This window comes from Protopterus annectens, chromosome 7.part0 (assembly GCF_019279795.1).
Source record: "Protopterus annectens isolate FY-2018-M chromosome 7.part0, PAN1.0, whole genome shotgun sequence".
Lineage (NCBI taxonomy): Eukaryota > Metazoa > Chordata > Ceratodontiformes > Protopteridae > Protopterus > Protopterus annectens.
Window position 1 is genome coordinate 493,130,214 of NC_056739.1, and position 22,627 is coordinate 493,152,840.

Sequence of the window (22,627 nt, forward strand, 5' to 3'; positions counted from 1 at the left end):
GTCGCCCCAGAGGCAGAGGGGGCCCCCACAATTCAGGAGACCGCGACTCCTTCCGTGGTTCTCCATACTCTCGGGCCTGAGGGTGTGCCCGACTGTGCTTATCCAGAGCCAGTCGGGGGTCGAATTTCCTAATATCCGGAAGCCTGGGAAAACATTACCCAGGACTGATGGGTATTATGGATAATTTCCAGAGGTTACCTCATTCCATTCTCATCGGTACCCCCGGCAATCAGAAAAATCCCAGACGTACCACCCAGTCAAAGGGATCAAGCAGCCTCCGAGGTCTCACAGCTGCTAGAAAAAGGAGCCATCCAGCGTGTCCCCTCAGACCAAATCAGATTAGGGACTTACTCAAGATTCTTTTTGGTGCCGAAAAGAACAGGTGACCTGAGACCCATACTAGATATCAGCCAACTCAACAACTACGTACACAAGTCCAAGTTCCGTATGGTCACACTACAATCGATTCTCCCATTGTTGGGAGAGGAGGTATGGATGTGCTCCATCGACCTCAAGGATGCTTACTACCATATGAAAATGGACAGAGCATCCAGGAATCACCTACGCTTCTGGCTGGGAGCCAGTCACTTCCAGTTTTGAGCCCTGCACTTTGGTCTCACCACAGCCCCCAGTGTGTTCACCAAGTGTATGGCGGTGGTGACAGCTCACTTGAGACGTCAGGGATTCCAGGTGTTTCTGTATCTGGACGACTGGCTCCTTACCGCTCTCACTAGGCATCAACTAGTTCAAACCAGGGACGCTACCATCAATCTATGTCACAAGTTGGGTATAACAGTAAATTGGGAAAAATCTGCCTTATTGCCCTCACAGCGTGTCACCTTTATAGGAGCAGAATTAGACACCATTCGAATGCGAGCATTTTTACCTCAAGAAAGGATCAGAGTATTACAACAACAGATACACATGCTGATGCCCCTGAGACAAGTGAAGGTGCAAGATTGGTTCTCCAACTCCTAAGCACCATGGCAGCAACAATGATGTTGGTCCCTCTAGCGAGATTACACATGAGAATTCTCCAATGGCTCCTCTTTGTTCAATGGTCTCTCCAAAGACTTCCACTGTCTCATCCCATCTCACGGACAGATGCAAGCAGGACCTCAGTTGGTGGCTGTGCACCAACAATTTGAAAGGGGAAAAGCCCTTCGTTCCAACCATCCCAGTTGCCACGGTGACCACGGACGCCTCCCAGATGGGGTGGGGGGGCATTATTTTGGCAGGACAGTCCAAGGCACGTGGCAAGAACACGAGATGCATTTGCATATAAACGTCCTATAGATGAGAGCAATGCTTCTTGCATTGCAGGCACTTCAGAGTGTTCTTCCTCTAGGGACGATTGCTATACACTCAGACAACATGTCAGTGGTGAGGTATCTAAACAAGCAAGGGGGAACCAGGTTTTACCCTCAATGCAGAGAGGCCGTGCGAGTGTGGCATTGGGCAGTAACTTCCCAATGGCTTCTGGTGGCAGCGCGCATTCTGGGGAAGTCCAACGTGATTGCGGCCAGGCTAAAGCAGAGCTATCCTGATGCCGTACGAGTGGTCCCTGAATCGCCTGGTTGCAGAGCGAATCTTCAGCAGATGGGGTTAGCCTTACTGCGAACTTTTTGCCAGCCCCCTCAATGCGAAATGTAGCAACTACTTCACGCTGATCCCCCCACAGGGGGAGTCACCCAGGGACACTCTGGCTCACGATTGGCCCTCCGGTCTGCTTTATGCTTTCCCTCCATTTCCCCTGCTGTCAAAGGTGACTCAGAAAGCGCAATCCTTGGGAAGCAGAATCATTCTGATTGCTCCACACTGGCCTCATCAAGTTTGGTTCCCCTTTCTTCAGCAATTCACTGTGGACACTCCTTGGACTCTGGACCCCCAACCAGATTTACTGACACATATGTCGGGACAGTTCCACCCTTCCCTGATGACCCTCCGGTTGACAGCCTGGCTACTCCACTTCCATCGTTAGTCAGACTTCATAATTTCTCACCGGAAGTGGTCCATATATTATCATCCTCTCATAAGCCATTCACTAGAAAGATTTATTCTAGTAAATTGAAAAGGTTTTCTATCTGAGCACATACCAGAGGCATTGATCCTTACACAGCTCCAATAGATTCAGTTCTGGAGTTTTTGTCTATGCTTTTCCATCAGGGGTCCACATCAGCCACCATCAAAGTTCAACTGGCGGCGATATCTAATTTCCATGTAGCGAATGAACCTAGTCTCATGGCACATAGTCTATGCAAGGCATTCCTTAAAGGTACTCTGTTGCTCCGTCCCCCGGTGTCCAAACCTATCATGCCCTGGGATCTCAATTTTGTCCTACAAGCCCTTACTTTACCACCCTTTGAGCCTGCAGCTACCTGCGAATTGAAATTCTTGACATGGAAAACAGCCTTCTTAACAGCAGTCACTTCAGCAAGGTGAGTTTCAGAAATTCAAGCCCTCTCTATCAAACCTCCATATTTAATCTTCCATAAAGATAGGGTCTCTCTTAGACCAAACCCTTCGTTCCTTCCTAAAGTGGCTTCCGTGTCTAACATAAATCAGTCCATTGAGCTGCCTGTTTTCTTTCCCCACTTTTCTAACAAGGCCGAATTTAGATTTCACCAATTGGATGTACATAGACAATTACGCTTCTATCTACACCGAACAAAAGATATCCGGAAGTCTAACCAACTTTTTGTCTCCTTTTCGGAAAACCGAATGGGTTCCCTGGTATCCAAGGTCACACTGTCTAGATGGATAGCTAGTTGTATCTCTTTCATCTATCAAGCAGGAGGTGAAGATCTGCCATTTCCGGTCAAGGCTCATTCTACTGGGGCTGTTTCCACATCCACAGCCTACCAAGCCAGATTGTGAATGGATGATATATGTGCTGCAGCTACTTGGGCTTCTCCTCACACATTTGTTTCTCATTACAAATTGGACGTGGTCTCCAGGAGCAGGTCATCTTTTGGCTCCACAGTTCTCAGGAGTATTTTCCTATGAGCCACCCAGGATGTAGGTGCTAGGGACGCTGTCAGCGAGATAGGACTACACAACATCATGAAGTTATGTACTCACCATAACGTTCGATGTATGTAGTCCATCTCGCCTCACATTCTTACTTACCCTCCCACCTTCCCCCTTCCTGGAGGATTTGGAGATTAGGTTGTCATCTACAGAGTTCCCTTGCTTAGCTTATTCTTTATATGGATGTGATGTGTGCATGGAGTACAAATGAGTTTCGCAGCAAACTAGATCTGGGGATATGGAGCAGTGCACCATGGGATACCTGCTTAGCCCAGCCAATGAGAGACTTCGAGGTAGTAAAATCGGCCGAGCCGGAGCCGATATTCGGCTCCGAACCCACGGGTAAGAATGTGAGGCGAGATGGACTACATACATCGAATGTTATGGTGAGTACATAACTTCTTGTTTTGTAAAACAGAATTGGAAACAGATAAATGTAGGTTTTGTAAAACAGAATTGGAAACAGTTACACACGTCGTTGCTGGTTGCGACACATTAGTGGCATAGTGGCAGAAGGACTGTATACTGAAAAGCATAATAATGTGGCGAGACTGTTGCACTGGGGATTGTGCAAACATTATGGTATTGAAATAGCTGAAAATCACTGGAAATATGAGCCACAAAGCATCATAGAAAATGAAGTCTACATCGCATGGGATCACCCATTACTAACAGTTCAAAAAATAGATGCTAGAAAACCAGATAGTGATCTAGGAAAAGAAGACAAAAGTAGCATTGATCACTGAAATTGCCACACACAGTGACTACAGTGCCCTGCATACAGAGAGACACAAATTCATAAAATATCAGGATTTGCAATCAGAAACAAGAGCAATCTGGAAGGATACTCGGATATTTCCAATAGTAGTAGGAGCAATGGGTCGAGACTACAATTCTGTTTAAATAAGCTACCAATACATGCAACTCCATACGAATTGCAGAAAGAGTCATTACTAGGCACATCGCAGGTGCTGCAAAGAGCATTTTTGGCTGACTGACATCAAAGAGTGAAACAATACTAATTTCATGAACTTTAATCATACTATGACTTAGGAATGGGGTCCATTCCCATCATGCTATTAGAAACCCAAAAGGTTTAGAGAAGTTAAAAAAGGCAGAAGACATATTGCGAAGTAGATACCTCACCTCTTCACATAGTTCCACTCTTCTATTGTGACTACCAAAACAGAAAAGCTTTCTGTAGTTCTTATATATACTTAGGACATATAGTACCAAGACACTGTAGGAGTTGTGGAGAGGAACATTTCAACGGATGCATCTCTCCCCACCACTCTCACTATTTGGAGTTCAGTGTAGTACCTGTGGTATCATTCTTAATACTTCTTGGTACAGTGACAGTAAACGTTCAGTTCTCTGAGTCTGAAAGTCCCACAGGTGATGTCTATTTCTGCTGTGAAGAAAGCTACCTCCTTGTTTATTTCAGAGGGTTGCCCATTTATCGCAAAACACAACAAAGTCAAGAGTGGTGGTTTGTCACTTTTGTACAATATTGACTTGCACAACTCAAATCAGCAGGAGCTAAAAATATACAATAGTCTGAATGCAAATATAGTCATGACTGATGACGGATATAATTATCCACCTCTGTAAGGAGAGGAAATTAAGATGGAATCTTAAAGACCTATTTTGTACTCTTAATGTACTGAGAGCAGTGGTGTATGACCTTCAGTGGTTAATACATTTTTCATTTTTTGAAGTGTATTAAATACTCATGTTTGTCCAAGAAATGTGATTGGTATAGACTGTACTGGCTTGTAGGGGGAAGTAACTGTTATTTATCCTATTAAAGGCATTAAAGAAGGCAATAAATTGAAGCATGTTTTTCTGTCGTAAATGAGTTTTAAAGGTAGAGTTACAGAGTTGGTATACCTGAATGGAGTAGATTTTTGGTAGGGCAGCTGCAGCTCTTAAAGTGAATAATTTCCATCTTCACCTGGACATCTAGCACAGACTGTTTGTCTGTACACATTTAGATATTATGACTGAGCCCCTTGTGTCTACTGCTGGTGTCCAGCCTTGATACTTTACTACCAGTGCTTCAACTTGTTAGCCACCTGCACTTATTTAGGTAGCACAAGCTCCCTGAATTGTTGGGCCATCAGCTCCTGTTTACTCTTTGCCACCTGTGTACTACTGCAGATCTTCTGCCTCAAATGGTCCTCTGCTGGTGGCATCCAATAAATGCATGGTCCTGTCTATCCACACATGAATTGGTTTGGCAGTACCCATATTTATGGGGACATGATAAAATGAAGTCCTTAGGAGTTTGGATTAAAAAGGATTCTGTTACAGTGGCTAAGGATGTTTGGGAAGAGACTAAACAAATGGTAATACAAAAAACTGAGAAACTGGAAGCTCTGCTTTATGGATATGGATAGCAAGATACAAGCAGCGAAAATGTTTTAGCCCCTTTAGTTTTATTCACAGGTTAGGCATATTTTTATCAACCAGAGGTGAAGTTGTGAATAGCAATTAATAGAGTTGCATGATTCCTTCTGATAGGTGAAGAGGGCAAGAGTCAAGTAGGATAAGTTGATCCTTCCAGCAGAACAAGGTTGTTTGGGATTACATGAGTTGTAGGAGTATTTTGGAGTTACACAGGTAAGGCTGGTATACATAGCACAAGCAGAAAGATATAATTCAAAATGAAAAGGGATGATGATGAAACAGGAGGGAGCTCAAATAAGGAGAGACTAGGACTTTGGATGCATATTCTTAGGGAGAATAACAATAACCATACAGAATATTATATTCATAAAGTAAAGTATTTAAGCAAACGTGGGAATGGAGAATGGAGATTTTGCCAATAGGGATGATTGCAATTACTGGTACAGAGAATAGACAAGAGAGAGCTGGAATTTACTGGAGAAAACTGGCAAAGGAACCAAGGTATCTGGAGCAAATACTTAAGACAGAAAAGTAATAGAATGGGAAGATGCTAAGAATTTATTTGGACTGCAGGCTAGACATTGCCTTCCCTATCAAGGATTGAAATTGGAGTATAGGCAAAGGGAAAAGGAATATGGGGATCCTAAGTGAAAAGACCAGCACTGGTGGAGCTTAGTAGAATCTAGAACAGAAGCTGCTGTTTTAAAAGGGATAATTAGTATGGCAAATAAAGTATTGCATGATAACTACTTGAATCAATCAAAAAGAGGTTAGAAAGGATTGAGAAGAGAGACTGGATAATCAAAGAAACAATGGGAGGGATATATGTATGACTCCCAAATATGCAGCAAAGTCTAGAAGATTTAGAATCTTTGTTTGGAAGTGTTTGCATAGGTATTTTTATACCCTAAACAGACTCCAAAGAATTTTTTGTCAAGTAGATTGGAAATGTTGGAGGGATGATGATGAGGAAAAAGGTAATTTGAAACATTTTTTGGGAGTGTAATAAGTTGGCACACTTTAAATATTCCCTACAGACTTCTCTGTCAGAAATAGTGGGTGTTTAAATTGGTGTAACTAAGGCAATTCATTTTTGAGCTGTGATACAGATTCAGAATTATTCTGGTAGTGGACAAAACAGCAATTACTAGAAAATGGAAATCAGTCTAAAACAACTGTTGTAGAAGAAGTGATTATAGTAGCAGAGATAAAAGAACTGGAAGTGGGATCTTGAAAAGGGTAGGAGCAAGTTATGTAGAAAAAAATGGGAGTTGTGGGGACAATACATACAGAATAATGTTTTGGAGGAAGAATGGAGTTTAAGGGAAGGCAGGAATTGAATGAGCTATGTAATGTTTGGCAATGACTGTGTAGGAGATGCATGATGTTTCCAAATGAAAAATGTGTCAGTATGTTTTGTTTTCATTTATATAAATGTATGGTTGTCTACATTTTAAGTGATAATTCAGTAAAGGTGTTGCTTGTTTAGAAAATGCATGGTACTGTCCTTCCAGGAGAGCAGGTGTTACAGCACAGTACACTGACTATGACTTGCAACCAAGCTGTAGCCTGGGTTCCTGATGGGTAAGATGAAATATGTCTTGCTCATCCAAATGCTAACCAAATAAAAATAATGATGGTATTGTAGCATTTCATGTGCCCCATGTGTTTTAGGCATCTTTCCATCCCCATCTCTCTTGTTTCATTGGGATGTATTTATGTTTATAGCTGTTCACTAGGCTAGTAACCACAAGGGTGTTTCTAAGCCTAGCCATGCATCCCAAATCTCTGACAAGTTCTGGTACCCTTGATAAGTGTAATCAGGGACTTGGGAGAGTCTCTGCTGGACAGGGAAAACAGGTGCTGACTTTGTGTGAACATGACTTGAAACTGTAGTTTTATTGGCCATTCTGGGTCAATTCCAAAACTCCTTCATCTTCCTCTCTTAAAACCTGGTTGCCTCGTGGTTTTGGCGTCTTTTCAGGCTTGTTGGCTGTTGGTGAAGCACCCACCAAGAGGAGAAAACGCTGAGAGAAGAAAGGAGCCACTTTTGAGACTTTAAGTATTTTTTCTCTGTTTATTTGCTAAGTTTTTCTGCATAGCCGCCTATTTTGAGCATTTTCTGGCTTGTTAAATTTGATTTCTGCATTAGTAACTGTATTTAGAGCACAACCTAGAGCTGTTTACTGAATTTCCTGTTTGCACTTATTTTTAAAATCATTTTTTCTCAAAACTTGCATTTTATCTGTCTTTGGCCTAGCACTCTTGTGTGGGGTCATTTACTGCACTGTTATAACTTGCTGATACTTGTTAACCTCTGCTATATCTGAAAAAACAAAAAAAAAAATCTTGCTTTTTTCCCACTTTTCTGAGATTTAAAAGTTCAGTTACAGGCTTGCTGTTCTTGAACTGTTTGTAAGTTTCTGTGAGGCCATTTTTGCTTGGGCTAAAGGAAAGTCTCTCTGTTGATCAGTGGCAGTGAAAACATTGAGCAGCCTGCCTGCCCATGTGGGAGTGGTTACTGACTTGAAACTGTAGTTTTATTGGCCATTTTGGGTCAATTCCAAAACTCCTTCATCTTCCTCTCTTAAAACCCTCTTTGCACGGTTTTGCACGTTTTGAGCATAGCGCAACAACGGGCAGTGCATAATTGGGTTTAAACTATTCCTGGCTCCACAAAGTCTGCTCTTCACTTTTTCCCTTAGAACTGCTCTATCTCTCAATTTAAACACCATATTCTCATTCTAAGGCCCTTCACTGGTCCAATTAAGTAATCCTACAAGTTAGCACTATTAAACCATAAGCACTACTTACTCTTATACTCTCTACGATTACCCTGTCCTCTATTGGTCCGTCTTAAATTCAGTTTCCCTATTACTCTAGCATGTCCAAAGGTCAGTCAATGGTTTCCTCTTCAGTCCAGCTGGTGAATCTGGGAATTTTGAGGCAATGTTACAACTGTCTCATGTACATGGACAACCCTCTCCTCCTCCAAACAGGTTCAAATATATGTGAGAGATGCAACTATTTAGCCAAACTGGAGGCTGAGCTCTCTCATCTCAAAACTGGTGTAACCAGTCAGGAGGAGAAGGTAACCTCACACAACACAATTCCAGTATCACATAGTCCCACCACATCAGCGAACCAAACACATAAATACACAAAAACATACGTGGAGGCTCTAAATAAAAATCTACCTAAGCAACAGAGACCTCCAAAGCAGACATCCAAGCAAACGCTACCTCAAAACAAAACACACACAACACATAACCCACAAAGTCAGTGTGCCAAGCAGCCACAGCCCTTAAGGCTGAATAACACACCTGATACTCTTGTTATAGGTGACTCTATTGTCAGACACACTGACGTCCCGCTCACCAGGCTGAATAAAGAGAAGGTCACAGTGAGCTGCCTGTCGGGCGCTAGGATCCGACACATAACGCAAGCACTCAGGTCACTCCAAAGCAAATACAAATATGACTCAGTCATTGTACATGCTGGTGTGAATGACCTGAGATGTACCTCCCTGGACTACATGAAAAGAGACATAGAGGAGCTCTCTGATCATGTAGCCCAGGCTGGTATGACCCTGACCTTGAGCAGCATCTTACCCTCACCTAGAATGATGCCACAGTACAAAGACAAAATGATCGATTTTAACAATTGGCTAAAATTTTGGTGTCATTCAAAGGGGATCCAGTGTCTGTCAGCCTGGGATGACATGCTCGACAAGCCACGTTGCTTAGCTAGGGATGGCTTGCACCTGTCACCACTGGGCTTTCGGATATTGGCAAAGGCTCTTGCCACCCCATAGTGCCTTTTTTAGGCAAGGCTCAAAAGTCAAACCCACCCCCATAGACAGCACAAGTAACAAGAAACTAAGGGTAATGCTGCTAAACGCCAGAAGTCTTAACCTCAAGATGCACGCACTCGAAGCTCTCCTCAGTATGGAGAACATCGATATCTGTGCAGTGACAGAAACCTGGTTCAAGGCTCCAGAGAGCACCCCAGCACTACCAGGCTATACCTCATATCATGCTTTTCGGCCCCAAAACCTGGACCGAACCACAAAAGGAGGGGGAGTTTCCATATTTATCAAGGATATCCACACCTCCAGGTTAGTGGCATTGCACGAAGTATCTGTGACCATCCATGTGCAACTAACAGTGGGCAAGACTGCTTTTCAGTTTATAGCATCCTACAGACCACCCTCTCAAAGTCAGGAATCCCATTCGGCTTTCCTGAAAACATTGGAGAACATGAAGATCTCTCCGAACACCATTATATTGGGCGACTTCAACTACCCAAACATTGACCGGAAGCACTACTCAAGCCCCAGCACCTTAGCCCAAAGATTCCTGGAAATTATAAACTCAAATGCTATGGAACAACTAGTCACCACTCCCACAAGAGGGGACAACATACTAGACCTGATCATTACCAACATGGGGACTCTATGCTCCACACCAGAAGTATATCCCTCATTGGTAAGATCAGACCATAAATTAATTTCACTGGATGTCCACATCCCGACCCCACCCCCAGCCCAGAAAACCACAGTGAAAAACTTCTCAAAAGCGAACTTCTCACTTCTCAAAACCGAAGTGGAATCCTTCAAGGCCCCGGGGCCAGTGGAAACTACAGCCCAAACTGCAGAATCCTATATAAATGCATTCTACGGACATCACCAGGAATGCATGGATCATGCTATCCCAAACAAAACCAAGACCCAATCATCCAAAGGCAGGCGTCCAGTCTGGTGGACCCCTGCCATAAATAAACTGTACAACAGAAGGAGGAAGCTACTACATGATAAGAGCAAAATCCCTAATAGGGAAGGCATCTCTGATCAGTACTAGCAAAAAATTACGATCCCTCATAAAATCCTCCAAGGCCAGCTTCGAGAGAAAAATTGCACAGGACACCAAAGACAATCATAAGGCTTTTTTCAGTTATGTTAGAAACCTGGGATGCAACTCCCAGACTTGTTCTGAGTTGATTCTAAACGACAAAAAATACACTGAACCCACAGACATCGCCAATATCCTGGCAGACAGGTTCAGTGCATCATAGATAAGCTATCCAGCTTAAATATAAACCCCTATGTCACAAGATGGGTCGCAAACTGGCTCAAAGACAGAACCCACAGAGTGAGAGTTGCTGGAGCCATGTCAGACTCAAAACCGGTCACAAGTGGCGTCCCACAGGGTTCTGTCCTGGGACCACTCTTGTTCGGTATATACTTTTCCGAGGTACAGGCAAACGTGGGAGGACTATGGCTCACCAAGTTTGCAGACGACTGCAAACTGGGCGCCATAATCAACTCTCCAGCTGACACAAACATCCTTCAAAAAGGTCTCACAGAGACAGATAACTGGTGCCAGCGCCATGGTTTAAAGCTAAATGCCAAAAAATGTATAGTCATACCCTTTGGCAAAAACAATGTGCCCACAAATTACCACATAGGCGGAAACCCATTAAGTACAGAGAAAGTTATTAGGGACCTGGGGACCCAAGTTGATAGCAATCTCTCCTTTGAAAACCACATTGCCAAAGTGGTTAAAAAGACCTTCTACATAGCCCACCTCATCACGAAGGGTTTCACATCTAGATCGAGAGGTAATCGTGCCCCTTTATTCATCCCTCATCAGGCCCATCATAGAATACAATGCCCCTTTTGGGATGTACCTTACCCGACACCTGCAGCAATTAGAAAGACCCCAAAAGTATCTCACCAAGAGGATCAAGGGTCTCAAACAGATGCCATATACTGCTCGGTTAAAAAAACTCCAACTCTACTCAGTTGCATACCGCCTACTTCGAGGCGATCTATGCCTGACATACAAAGCTATGTCAAATCCTGAATTAATGGACATGCTCCACCTCAGTAAATCTAAATCCCTTAGAGCCACACGCTCGAGGGACTTGAACCTCAGCACAGAAATAAATAGAACTTGTTGGAGGGACAGGTTCATAACCCAGAGGCTCCCTTCGCTCTGGAATAGAATTCCAGTTCATGTGAGGCAGAGCACCTCACTGAATCTCTTCAAGAAGAATCCCGATGGGTGGATGGGGGATCGTAGGTTTGTCCCAGGGATTACTCCCGTGTCACTATTAGACAGAGGCACAGTAAACTAAACCTTAAAAAAGGGCACAGTATACTCCAATCAAGGGGTGGCATAAGCCATACAGAATCGGGCTAGGCTTATAATTGCCCCAGGGCAGATAGCCTAGTATGAACCTATGAACCTATGGGTGAAATTCTTGGCTAGGCTTATAAGGGCCTCCGGGCCAATAGCCTAGTATCATCCTGTGAAGCTGTAGCCTGGGAGATTAACTATTTACAGGTTGCCTGTGTCCATTAGAGACATAGATGCCAAACCTGGGATGAATTTCCTGATATTCGTATGTTGCAGTATTCTTTGTTGTGGGATTTCCTGCCCTCAGGTGGCTTGTACGTTGGCTCCTGTATAAAAGCTTCAGCTTGGCTGTTGTAGCTGCGTTGGACGTCACATGTAAGGCCATAAACTAGGGGCCTTAAATGTGACGTCTGCACAAACAATCTTCAGAACTTTTCAGCCGCAGGAGAACGACGCATCATGTATTCTCTCCTCATCATACTTCTCAATAAAGCTAAGTAACCCGTTGGGTTTTTGTTTTTTTATATCCGATTGTTATTGCTTAGGCTTGTTTGTTGTAGCAATTTATAGTCGATGTCAGGTAAAAAGGGTAAATGTCAATGCGGGCACCAAATACCCCATAAAGACGCCCATGATCGGTGTGTTTTTTGCTTTGGCCAGGAAGCAATCATTCCACTTGCTCCATTTGTCAGTCGTTTGTGCCGAAGACCCTACACAGCCATCTGGCCGCACTTAAACCTCTACTTAGAAAACCAGTGCCTTAAGTGGTTAGCCCTAAGAATGGATCCTGCATCAGAGGCCGTATCAGAAGCTCCGTGTAAGAAGCCCAAGTTTCCTAGGCCTTCTTTGCATGCCGCTCCATTACCGGGCGCCCCACCAGCTGCTGGTTTAGGAGCTGAGGGGCGCCCGATGGATCCGTCAACCTCCACGACTACCTTTGGGGAAGCCGTTGCCCAGCCAATGATCGGCATGTCCACAGAGCCAACCCAGACCCTGACTACCGTCGAGGTCAAGGGGGAACCAGAATCTGTGCAACCTCCGACCGGGATCTTGACTTCAGATACGGTTCTTTCTCCGTTTCCAATGTCCACCCTGTCTAAAAAGAAACAGAAAATCAAACAGAAGGCCGACCTGATTGGCAGTCCTTCACTTTTTCCCTGATGCAGGTCTTTATGGCCCTTAGGCCATTAGCCTTATCCTCCACTACTTTACCTTTACTCAGCCCTAGGCCTGCTTCATCATCCCCCCCAACATCTCAGGTTAGGGAAGAAGAGCATGATGCATCCTTTTCCTTCTCAGTGGACTCCGTATTTTATACCTCCCAAATTGCATCTCCCCAGGAGTATTCTACTCCTGATAAGGAATCTATTGAGGGGGGTTCTCACCCCCTAAGGATATTACATTTGGTGAGACCATCACCAAGATGAGACTACTTCAAATGGGGTACCTCACAAATGTCTGACACCCAAAAGGGGTATTTTTGAGCTTCTTCAAGTTGAATCACCCTCCCCTTCTGCTGTTCCTTTAGTTCTGCCTGTATACCTGGATGATTCTGCATCTAAGTCCCCAGACTCGCAGCCACCTGCCCCCAAGGGACCAGATTGCTTCTACAAGGTGCCTGACGAGCAGAAATTGTTAGTCAAACCCAGCAGTGATTGCCACCAACCCTGATAAGCAATCCAAACTCCTTCCCTCCGCCTCACTCCTACACACACTGGTAAAGACAGCAAATCTATGGATAGGATTGGTAAGAAGGTATACACCTCCTCCACATTGGCTTTCAGAGCCATTAACTGTCAGATGCACATGACTAAATATGCTCTAGACTTGGTCTCTCAAGCCTCCTCCATGCTGGCTTCTATCCCTGACAGCCCCATTAAGGCTGACATCTCCTCCAAACTTTCTCTGGCTACACAAGTAGCCAGACACTCTATTAGATCCAGCTATGATATGCAGAAGCTCCTGCTTACTCTGCAGCATCTGCTTCTGTTCTCAGGAGATGCTCCTGGCTGAGACTTCTCCCAGAAGTCTTTAAGTCCGAGATCTTGGATACTCCCCTGGATCACAGTTTCCTTTTTGCAAAACACTCTGCAGGTCTTTTTTAGAATCTGCAAGAAAAAAATAAGGAATTGCAGGACATAAAACATTTACTGGTGTCCCCCATTCCCAAGTACTACAGAAACTATCCAGCTAAAGCCACCTTTGTTAGGCGAAACCCTACCCAGACAGGAACTTCCTCTTCCAGAGCTAGAAGAGGTGCATAAAGACCCACCATGTCCAGACCTGCTGCCCCGCATCCTTAGCCTAGACAACCCTTTTAGGACAGAAGAGGCCCCAACAATGCGTGACTGCCTTGTCCCCCTTCCACTCTCAACATGCCTTTCCCACTGCCTCTCCTTCTGGCAAACCATAAACTCAGACCAATGGGTACTATCCATAATACAAAAAGGATATTTCCTGTCTTGGAAAGAAAAAACACCCATGAGAGGCATCCTTTTCCCATCCAAAAAACAACAGCATCTCCTTCCACAGGTTCTGACAGAACTGCTGAAGCTGGGTACCATAGAACCTGTTCCCTCAGGACAGGAAGGAAAGGGCTTTTACTCCAGTCTCTTCCTGGTTCCCAAGAAAGACGGCCCTTGGAGACCCATCTTAGACCTCTCCTTCCTAAATCTTTACCTTCAGGTGCCCTGCTTCAGAATGCTGTCACTTCCCACCGTTACCTCTCATACCAGCCAAGGCTTTCATGGCCACCTTGGACCTAAAAGTGGCCTGCCTACACATACACATCAGAACTTCCCACAGAAGATTCCTGCTTTTCTTTGGGCCCTCCTCTCATTTCCAGTTTACTGCTTTGCTCTTTGGTTTGTTCACTGCCCCCCCGAGTGTTCACAAAATGCCTGGCCCCTGGCCATTGCCTTCTGCAGAACTCATGGAATTCAAATTTACCCTTATCTGGATGACATCCTAATACTGGCAGAGTCAAAAGATACCCTCTCAAATCATCTACATTTCACCATGTCCCTTCTGCAGAATCTAGGGTTCACCCTCAACCTTCTAAAGTCCTCCTTGAGCCCAGACCAGGACAAGATTTTTCTGGATTGCAGAATCCGAATGGACAGAATGAAGGCCTTTCTCCCAAAGGACAAGGTCCTATCTCTGACCTCCCACTTCAAGGAACTGCTACACTCTCAGGCAATAACTGCAAGGCAATTCCTTCAACTCCTGGGCTTAATGGCAGCAGCCATCCCTATGATACCTCTGGCCAGAATGCATATGCGCAAGCTACAGTGGTACTTCAAAAACATTTGGTCCCAGCACCTGAATCACTTGGAACAAATAATCCCCCTCCTTCCCTGTCTAAAGAAAGAAATCAGCTGGTGGATCCAACAAGTCTAGCTAAACCTTGGGCTTTCCACTTCAGCCCCCCCCCCCAACCCAAGTAATGCATACAGATGCCTCAGATTTAGGTTGGGGAGCAACAGTGGCATCTTTCAGGGTTCAAACAAACCGGCACCCTTCCTTGAAGGCCAAACACATCAATATCCGAGAAATGGCAGCGGTCTTCTTAGCTCTAAAAAACGTTATCCCTCTGCTTCTGCCAGGGGTCCTTCAAATAGTAACAGACAATACCACTGTAATGTGGTACCTCAACAAACAGAGAGGGACAAAGGCATATCAGCTGTGCAGACTAACCCTGCTGATATGGGATCTAGCTTCTAGCCACAACTTATCCCTGCAGGCAACCTACATCCCCTTGCAGGACAACAAGCAACCAAATCTCCTAAGCAGGACATCCTCTCCACAACACGAATGGATGCTGGACAGGACCGTCTTCCTAGATATAGTCCACCGGTGAAGCACTCCTGAAATAGACCTGTTCGCCTCCCCCCAGAACAGGCAGCTGCAGACCTTCTGGTCAAAGACCTACTCCCCTCAGCCTGGAGAGTAGATGCTTTCAACATCTCCTGGGAGGGGAAGTTTCTTTACCCCCCCCTTCCACTGTTTCAGAAAGTCCTCCTGAAAATCAGGAAGGACAAACCGAAAATCTTGTTAACGACTCACTACTAGCCAAGGCAGCACCGGTTCCCCCCTACTTCACAATCTAGCCAAGGGTAATCACTACAAGTTACCCTACAAGTTGGACCTCCTGACACAAGAAAAAGGAACTCTCCTCCACCCACACTTGCAGATGTTGTCCCTGACACTGTGGGTGATAAACTTTTGATCCCATTCAGACACCACTACTCAGAAGACATGCTTTCAATCTTGAAGGAGGATAGGAAACCTACAACAAAAAAATCCTACCTAGCTAAATGGGAAAGATTTACTAAGTGGTGTCTAGACAAGTGAAGGGACCCTTGCATTGCTGATCCACCCCCCAGGTCTTACTTATGTGTGTCAACTGATAAAAAGTGGACTTTGCTATTCTTCAGTGAAAGTACACCTTTCTGCATTATCAGCCTGCTTGCCTCTTGATCCTGCCTTGCTAGCCAGGCTCAATGTAAAACTTTTCCTTAAAGGAGTGTTACACATTAGACCTCCAAAAAAGCCCATCCTTCCACCCTGGGACCTTAACTTCATCCTGGAAAAGCTTACCCAACACCCATTCGAACCTGCTGGGGCAGCTACCCTTCAGATATGTACATGGAAAACCATCCTTCTAGTGGCTATCACCTCAGCCAGAAGGGTTTCAGAGCTGCAAGCCTTAATGGCTTGCCCCTCCTACACCACGTTCCACAAGGACAGGGTCACCCTGAGAACTTACTCCTCCTTTATGCTCAAGGTGGTCAGTGATTTGTCTCTGAACCAATCTATCCACCTTCCCACCTCCCACAAATGAAGGGGAGAGGGTACTCCACTCCCTGGATGTACTCCGGCAACTAAGATTTTACCTGGACAAAACAAAATCCATTAGGAAATCTAAACAACTCTTTGTTTCCTTCCATCCCAGAGCATTGAGCAAGGCAGTCTCCAAACAAACCATTGCATGTTGCATCAGGAAAGCCATCTGTCTTTGCTACTCCCAAAGCGGAAAAGAAAAAACCCTATAGGAATAAAAGGCCGTTCCACCAGGGGAATGTCTACCTCCAAGGCTTTTCTAAAAGGTCTGGATACGTCTTCTTTATGGAAGCATCCACATGGTCCACTATCCACACTTTCACCAAACATTACAAGCTAGACCAAGTCTCCAGAGCACATGCAGAACTCGTCAGAGCAATCCTACAGGGTTTTGTACAGTCCTCTTCTGTATCCACCACCCTCTCATCCAACTAAGCTGTGGTACTCTCCCACAACAAAGAATGTTGCAATATAGGAACAGAAGGACATAGAATATTTGTGTAAAATCTTACCATAACCATAGATGTCCTTCTCTTCCATGTTGCAGTATTCCTTCCCACCCACCAATAACCCCCTCATCATTCTCCTTTCATCCCAACATCACCCTGGACCTATCTGTACTACCGAAGGACCCCAGGGTCCTATACCTGACACCACTGGCATCTTCTCCTGCCGGGCCTTGTACTCTACCCACTGAGCTTCAAGTTCTAAAGATTGTGCATGCAGACGTCACATTTAAGGTCCCTGGTTTATGGCCTTACGTGTGACGTCCCACGCAGCTGCAGCAGCCAAGCTGAAGCTTTTGTATAGGAGATGACGTACGAGCCGCCAGACGTCAGGCAGTCCCACAACAAAGAATACTGCAACATGGGCTATGGCTATGTTAAGATTTTACACAACTATTCTTTCCCCATCCAGTTGCCCAAGTTGTACCTGAATTGGGTTAGGGAGGAACTCTGCATTACATGAATGGGGAGCCTGTTCCAGAGACGGGATAGTCTCTCTGGAATACATACCTCTCTCTCCAGCAGGTTCTGTTTATATCACAGGTGAGGTTTAAGTCTTTAGAATGAGTAATTCTGGTGATTGTTTTGTGGATATGCAGGAGGTCCATCAGAGTGGGGCCTGACATTTTGCAGACCTTGCCCTGTGCACGCATTCCTGTCTCTTAGGAGCAATGCTATCACATAAACCCTTCTTTGCATCTTTCATTACAGAAGTTGTCTTTCAAAACTCACATCTCTGACAATGTCATGCAGTCCTCACACTTGTTAAAAGAGATGTCTGTCATTTCACTACTTCAGTTTCCATCTGTGTCTGTAAACTATCTCCACACAATAGAGTAGGTACCCTTTGTTCCAGTAGTCCAAACCAGTGATTATTACACTTGGGTGAATTCCTGCTAACCCCAAGAAAGCTGACTTTCTTTGCAGTCTGACAAATATAATTATGTACTTCTCTGACAGCAAAGTACTGTACATTGTAATGGTAAAGGATGTAGTGTCTTTATCAGGAAGCTTCTTGCATTTATGTCTGCTGCTACTGTAGAAACAGATTAATTGCATATTTAAATTTTGTGTTGGCACACGCATGTAGGTTAGTGTTGAGATATTTAACAGTGCATTCTATCGTTTAGAATTTGAATCTTTCATGGTCATTTTGTTCTGCTACTTCAAAGTTTAGAGTTGCTCTAAACTAACATGTGGTGTCCTAGGAATGTTACAGAGTCTGTGACCAACGTGTTTTAAGCCTATAGCAACTACTTAACTTTGTAGTTTGAATTTAAAGGAGGTTAGTGATCTAGCCTTTATGGCATCATTGGATAATTTCTTCCATTGTTTTGCAGACCGCCCTTAAAAAGATGTTATTCTTAAGTCTCTTTGTTGTCAGGATGTAATGTTAAACCATTGTTAAGGTTGTTATGGCATGATTAGTAAGTATCCAATTTAAGGTTGCACCCAGTGAGCCCTTGTGATACTGCTAATCACTTTAATAGGATCCTAGTGTTCTAGCCTGTATTGCTGCAATGCTTCTAGTCACCTGGCTTATGACAATTTGCTAATATCAGAGATAGTGTATAAAGATACACTGAATGCTGTCTGGTTTCTTGAGTTTGGAAACAGTACGTACAGAATAATGAATCATATACAGTGTGAAATATGGTCAAGGTCTGGTATACACACAACAGCAACTTAAGAAACAGGCTTGAGGGGCAGAAATTCCAGTGCCTTTTTGTCCGATTCAGCATAAACACTAAATGACATTTCTCTAGTGACAGTTATCCCAAGGTCTTCATTGTCTTCTTTTTGTCCATAGCCAGCAGATGAAAAAATATTAATATGAAATATAATAACTTTGTTACAGACTCTATTGTGAAGCCTGTTTCTCTTTAATTTTCTAGTTCCTGTGGCCAACAAGAGGGACACTAGATCAATTGAAGAAGCCATGAATGAAATCAGAGCAAAGAAAAGGCTGAAACACACAGAGGAAGAGGAGGATGAGGAAGAAGGTGGAGGACCTGCTTTTGGTGCCTTCTAGAAAACAATCTGCCATAATTTAGTGGAACTCTAACTTGCAGGGGGAGAGAGATCTCCAAATCGGCGCTCTCCACTATTGCATATACATACATATGGGAGTAGGTCAAGAAATGTCTCCCCAGAAAGATTCATGTATATCGTTTTCAGAACCTAAAATATTGTGACATTTCTGTGTGGAGAAATAAGTAACCCTCTTGCCTCTGGAATGTTTTATTTATCCTTCCAGGTTGCTTATCCCAGAAAAGTGTAGAGTGCGGACAAATTGTCATTTTAAATAGTTTTACTTAGAAAGAAACATGTATATTTTGAAGGATGATTTTATCTTTTTAAGGTATATCCTCATTTTGTGGGAGATGGAGTAGAGGTGGACATTTTTATTACTCTGTTTTTGGCAGATGGCATCCTGTCTCATTAGTCTACTGGCTGCATATGTAGTTTCCACACATGACACTGCATTTCCTTTCACTGTTCCCTGTACTTTCCTTACCCTTATTGCTGAGGGCCTTTGTGAGGTACCCTTCAGAGGGTCAAAGATTTCCACTCTTTTGTGAAGGAAGCTAGAAACTTCTGTTATGACTTGATGTCTTTTAGTGGCTTTGAATTTCAGGGGGTCAGTGCTGCTGTACTGAGGAAGCCAGAGAGGACATCTATTGTTTCCTTTTCTTTAGCAAAGAATATTATGAAAAGGTTGTGGTCCATCTCTTCTTCTTAAGTTTCCTCCCACTTTATCAAGACAAGCATTAAGTAAATTGGCACTACATGTACTTGCCAACCATAGGTGAGTGCTTATGTGCATGCATGCGTGCTGGGATAAACTGACATCCCATACAGAATTAGTGTCTTTTCCTTTGTACCAAGTGAGTGTAGAGATAGCCTTTGGCTCTCTATTGACCCTGAATTTGGTAAAGCAGATATCAAAGAATGAATCATTTTAGAACTTGAATAACCATGCAGTTCATCCTATGAATCCAGTTAGAATATCTAGGAAAATTGTCAACACTCAAGTTTGAACATGTACTGTAACTTTCCCTGCTGTCTAGTGATGTGTTCACCTTCTGAATGTAATCCTTCATTTACAGGATTGAGAACAGATATTGATTTTTGTTGATTACTAGCATCTTCAGATTTCCATGCCAGTGTCTCCATTTTTATTTGGAAAGGAAATTGTAACCGCCATCATGTGGCTTAAACTGAGGAAAGGCACATTTTTTGTTTTTTTCTGCTCAAGAGAGTTTTACTGTGATGTTCCTTTACAGCAGAACATTATTTTAACACCAGAATTAGTATACTGTGAGAATGCGCACATTGTATGTCTCTGTTTTTACTTAAAGAATCTTTAAGCTGCTACTTTACTTTTTGGAAGGTTGCTGAGAATTTGCACTTGATGAATATGTGTGCTGTTGCTTAGATTTAGTAACAGTGGCTCCTGAACATTGGGAAGTAGTTTTGTTGAATCTGTCCTGTATAGCTAGGAATTGCTCACCTTTGTTTAATACAGCGCTCACGTAATGAGGATGACGTGGGCTAGAGTACATTTCCCCACCTTCCCCCGTCATGGAGCTGTAAGTTCTAGATTTAGAGGTTTTTACCACTCTAGCCTCTACTTCATTTGAAACTGTGTTTTTTATTGCTTAGGATGGAGAGACAAAAAAATGCATGTGCATGTCCTGGAAAAACTTTTCTATGCAGAAATTCCATTTATGAAGAAAATACGCATTTGCACATCGCACGCAAATACAAGATGGACTTTTTTTAGTTTATTTCATCTGAACTGAAAATTTGCAGTAGTTCACAAGGACCACAATAGTCAGAGAAGCATGAAAATCAGGTTAATGGGTTCTAGCAGAAACTCGCAGCCAGTAAAATAAAAGCAGCTGAACTCAACTTTGACTTACTGAATTTGCCCACGTGTTGTGTTGTTTTCAAAAAATGTTGGAAATTGTATGCATGTTGATTTCATTGCACAGACTTAGTTGGTTATGTTGGAATTCTACTGGCAATTACACATGTTGTAGTATTTTGTAGGGGAGGGTACAAAATGAGTAAGTTTTCATTCTGTATAGCCAGCTTTTAAGACATACTGCAACAAAAGTGATCTTCAGTGTTGAACTTGGCATCATGTGGTCTAAGAAAAATAACCAGTTTTTTACTTAGGTATTTTAATGTCCCTGTGGACATTCAAGATTGTTTGAATCTGTGTGATGATGTGAGACTTATGACAATGCTAAGGCTTTTGTCGTGTACTTGATCTTTAAAGATGGAATATGTGCTTGCCTCCTCATTCAGGGGAACAAATGGAAGATGAGCTGTTAATGAGAATGGAATGTTTGATTGCTATCCAGGGTGGTAATTGAGCTGCCCAATTTCCTCTGACACTAATTTATTCCCACGTGTGCTATTGGCTATCAGCTGTGCAAGCTAAAAGTTGGAACTGTCAGAAAAAGTACTAAAAATCAGTAAATACTTTAAGCCTTGAAATGAGGAAGTATGTCCACGATTCTGGTTATAGTCTTTTAAAACAAAAGACTTGTTTATGTAATACACAGTTATAATGGCAAGGAAATGGTGTGCAGCTTTTTGAATGCATAACTTTACATTTATTTTGAGTTTTCCTTTCAGATACTTGTGCTTTGGGTTAAGCTTTAAAATGGTTCATTGAGATCAGTACTTTACAGAATGAACTGGTTATCCCAAAAATGCATGTCCAAGTTGGCTTTACAGAATCATGAGCAAGTTTTATATGTGACAAAAGTTAATAGTAACACAACCCTTCTGTTTAAAAATGAAATTGTAAACTGCTTTTTTATTAGGTAGAATAAGAAATCTGTTGGTACCAAAGTTAGGTGAAGGTGTTAATCCTCATAATTCACACACTGGTAAATCTTTGCTTGTTATGTAGATCAAAATGACATCTCCCCTTTGCCTGGTATGTTTGAGTGTAAATAAAACTGATTACCTTAACCTATCCAGATAAGTTAACAACTGAAGAACATTTATCGTTTTAATAAATCTCTTCTGTAACTTTTCTAACTGATTTTGTTTTATTTAAATACGGTATAATTCGTGCACTGCATATTCTTAATTTGGTCTCACCAGGGTATTAAATACAGAGCATCAGAATACTGTGATTTTGCACACAATTTCATGCAACCAAACCGTGAAATTGTTAACTATTGTTTGTATCGTGTGCAAAGGATAAATTGTCTTATTTTCAAGAATATTGTGATGCAAAGTAACACCTGGAATAAGAAATGAGAAATTTAACACATCCTAAGCATTTACATTTAGTGATCGGCAAATTAATGCAGTGAATAAAACAGGATTTTTTTATTGTACAGTTCCCAAACAAGTACATTCACATTGCTGCTTCAAATGTAAGATGAGGTGCTTAACAAAGGTGGCAGGAGATGTTCTTCGTATTTCACTGTTGCAGTCATCACACCTGGGTTATCAGCCTGCAGGTAGCCCTCAGTTGGCCTGAATACCAGAGTCTTGGGATTTCTGCGTCGGATGCTGTCACCTCTTCCATGACGTCAGGTCCTCAGGGGTATAAAACATGCAGCCGATGCCATTACATCAGCTTTTCTTGCCACGTGGGAGCCTGAAGCAGAAGCAGTTCGCAAGTGCTGGTCGGCTGCTACCTGAAATTTTCGTTTTTCGAGTCTCAAA

General features: G+C 43.2%; 1 protein-coding gene across 2 annotated transcripts in view; it reads left to right on the top strand.

Moving 5' to 3' along the window:
- SPAG7 (sperm associated antigen 7) overlaps positions 1 to 21,988 on the top strand; it is a 382,071-nt gene extending 360,083 nt beyond the window's left edge. For both annotated transcript variants that reach the window (XM_044077096.1, XM_044077097.1), the window contains exon 7: positions 18,823 to 21,988. In XM_044077096.1, coding sequence (XP_043933031.1) covers positions 18,823 to 18,959 — 137 coding nt within the window. In that variant the 3' untranslated portion in view covers positions 18,960 to 21,988. The remainder of the gene's footprint in view (positions 1 to 18,822) is intronic.
- The last annotated feature ends 639 nt before the right edge of the window (positions 21,989 to 22,627 follow it).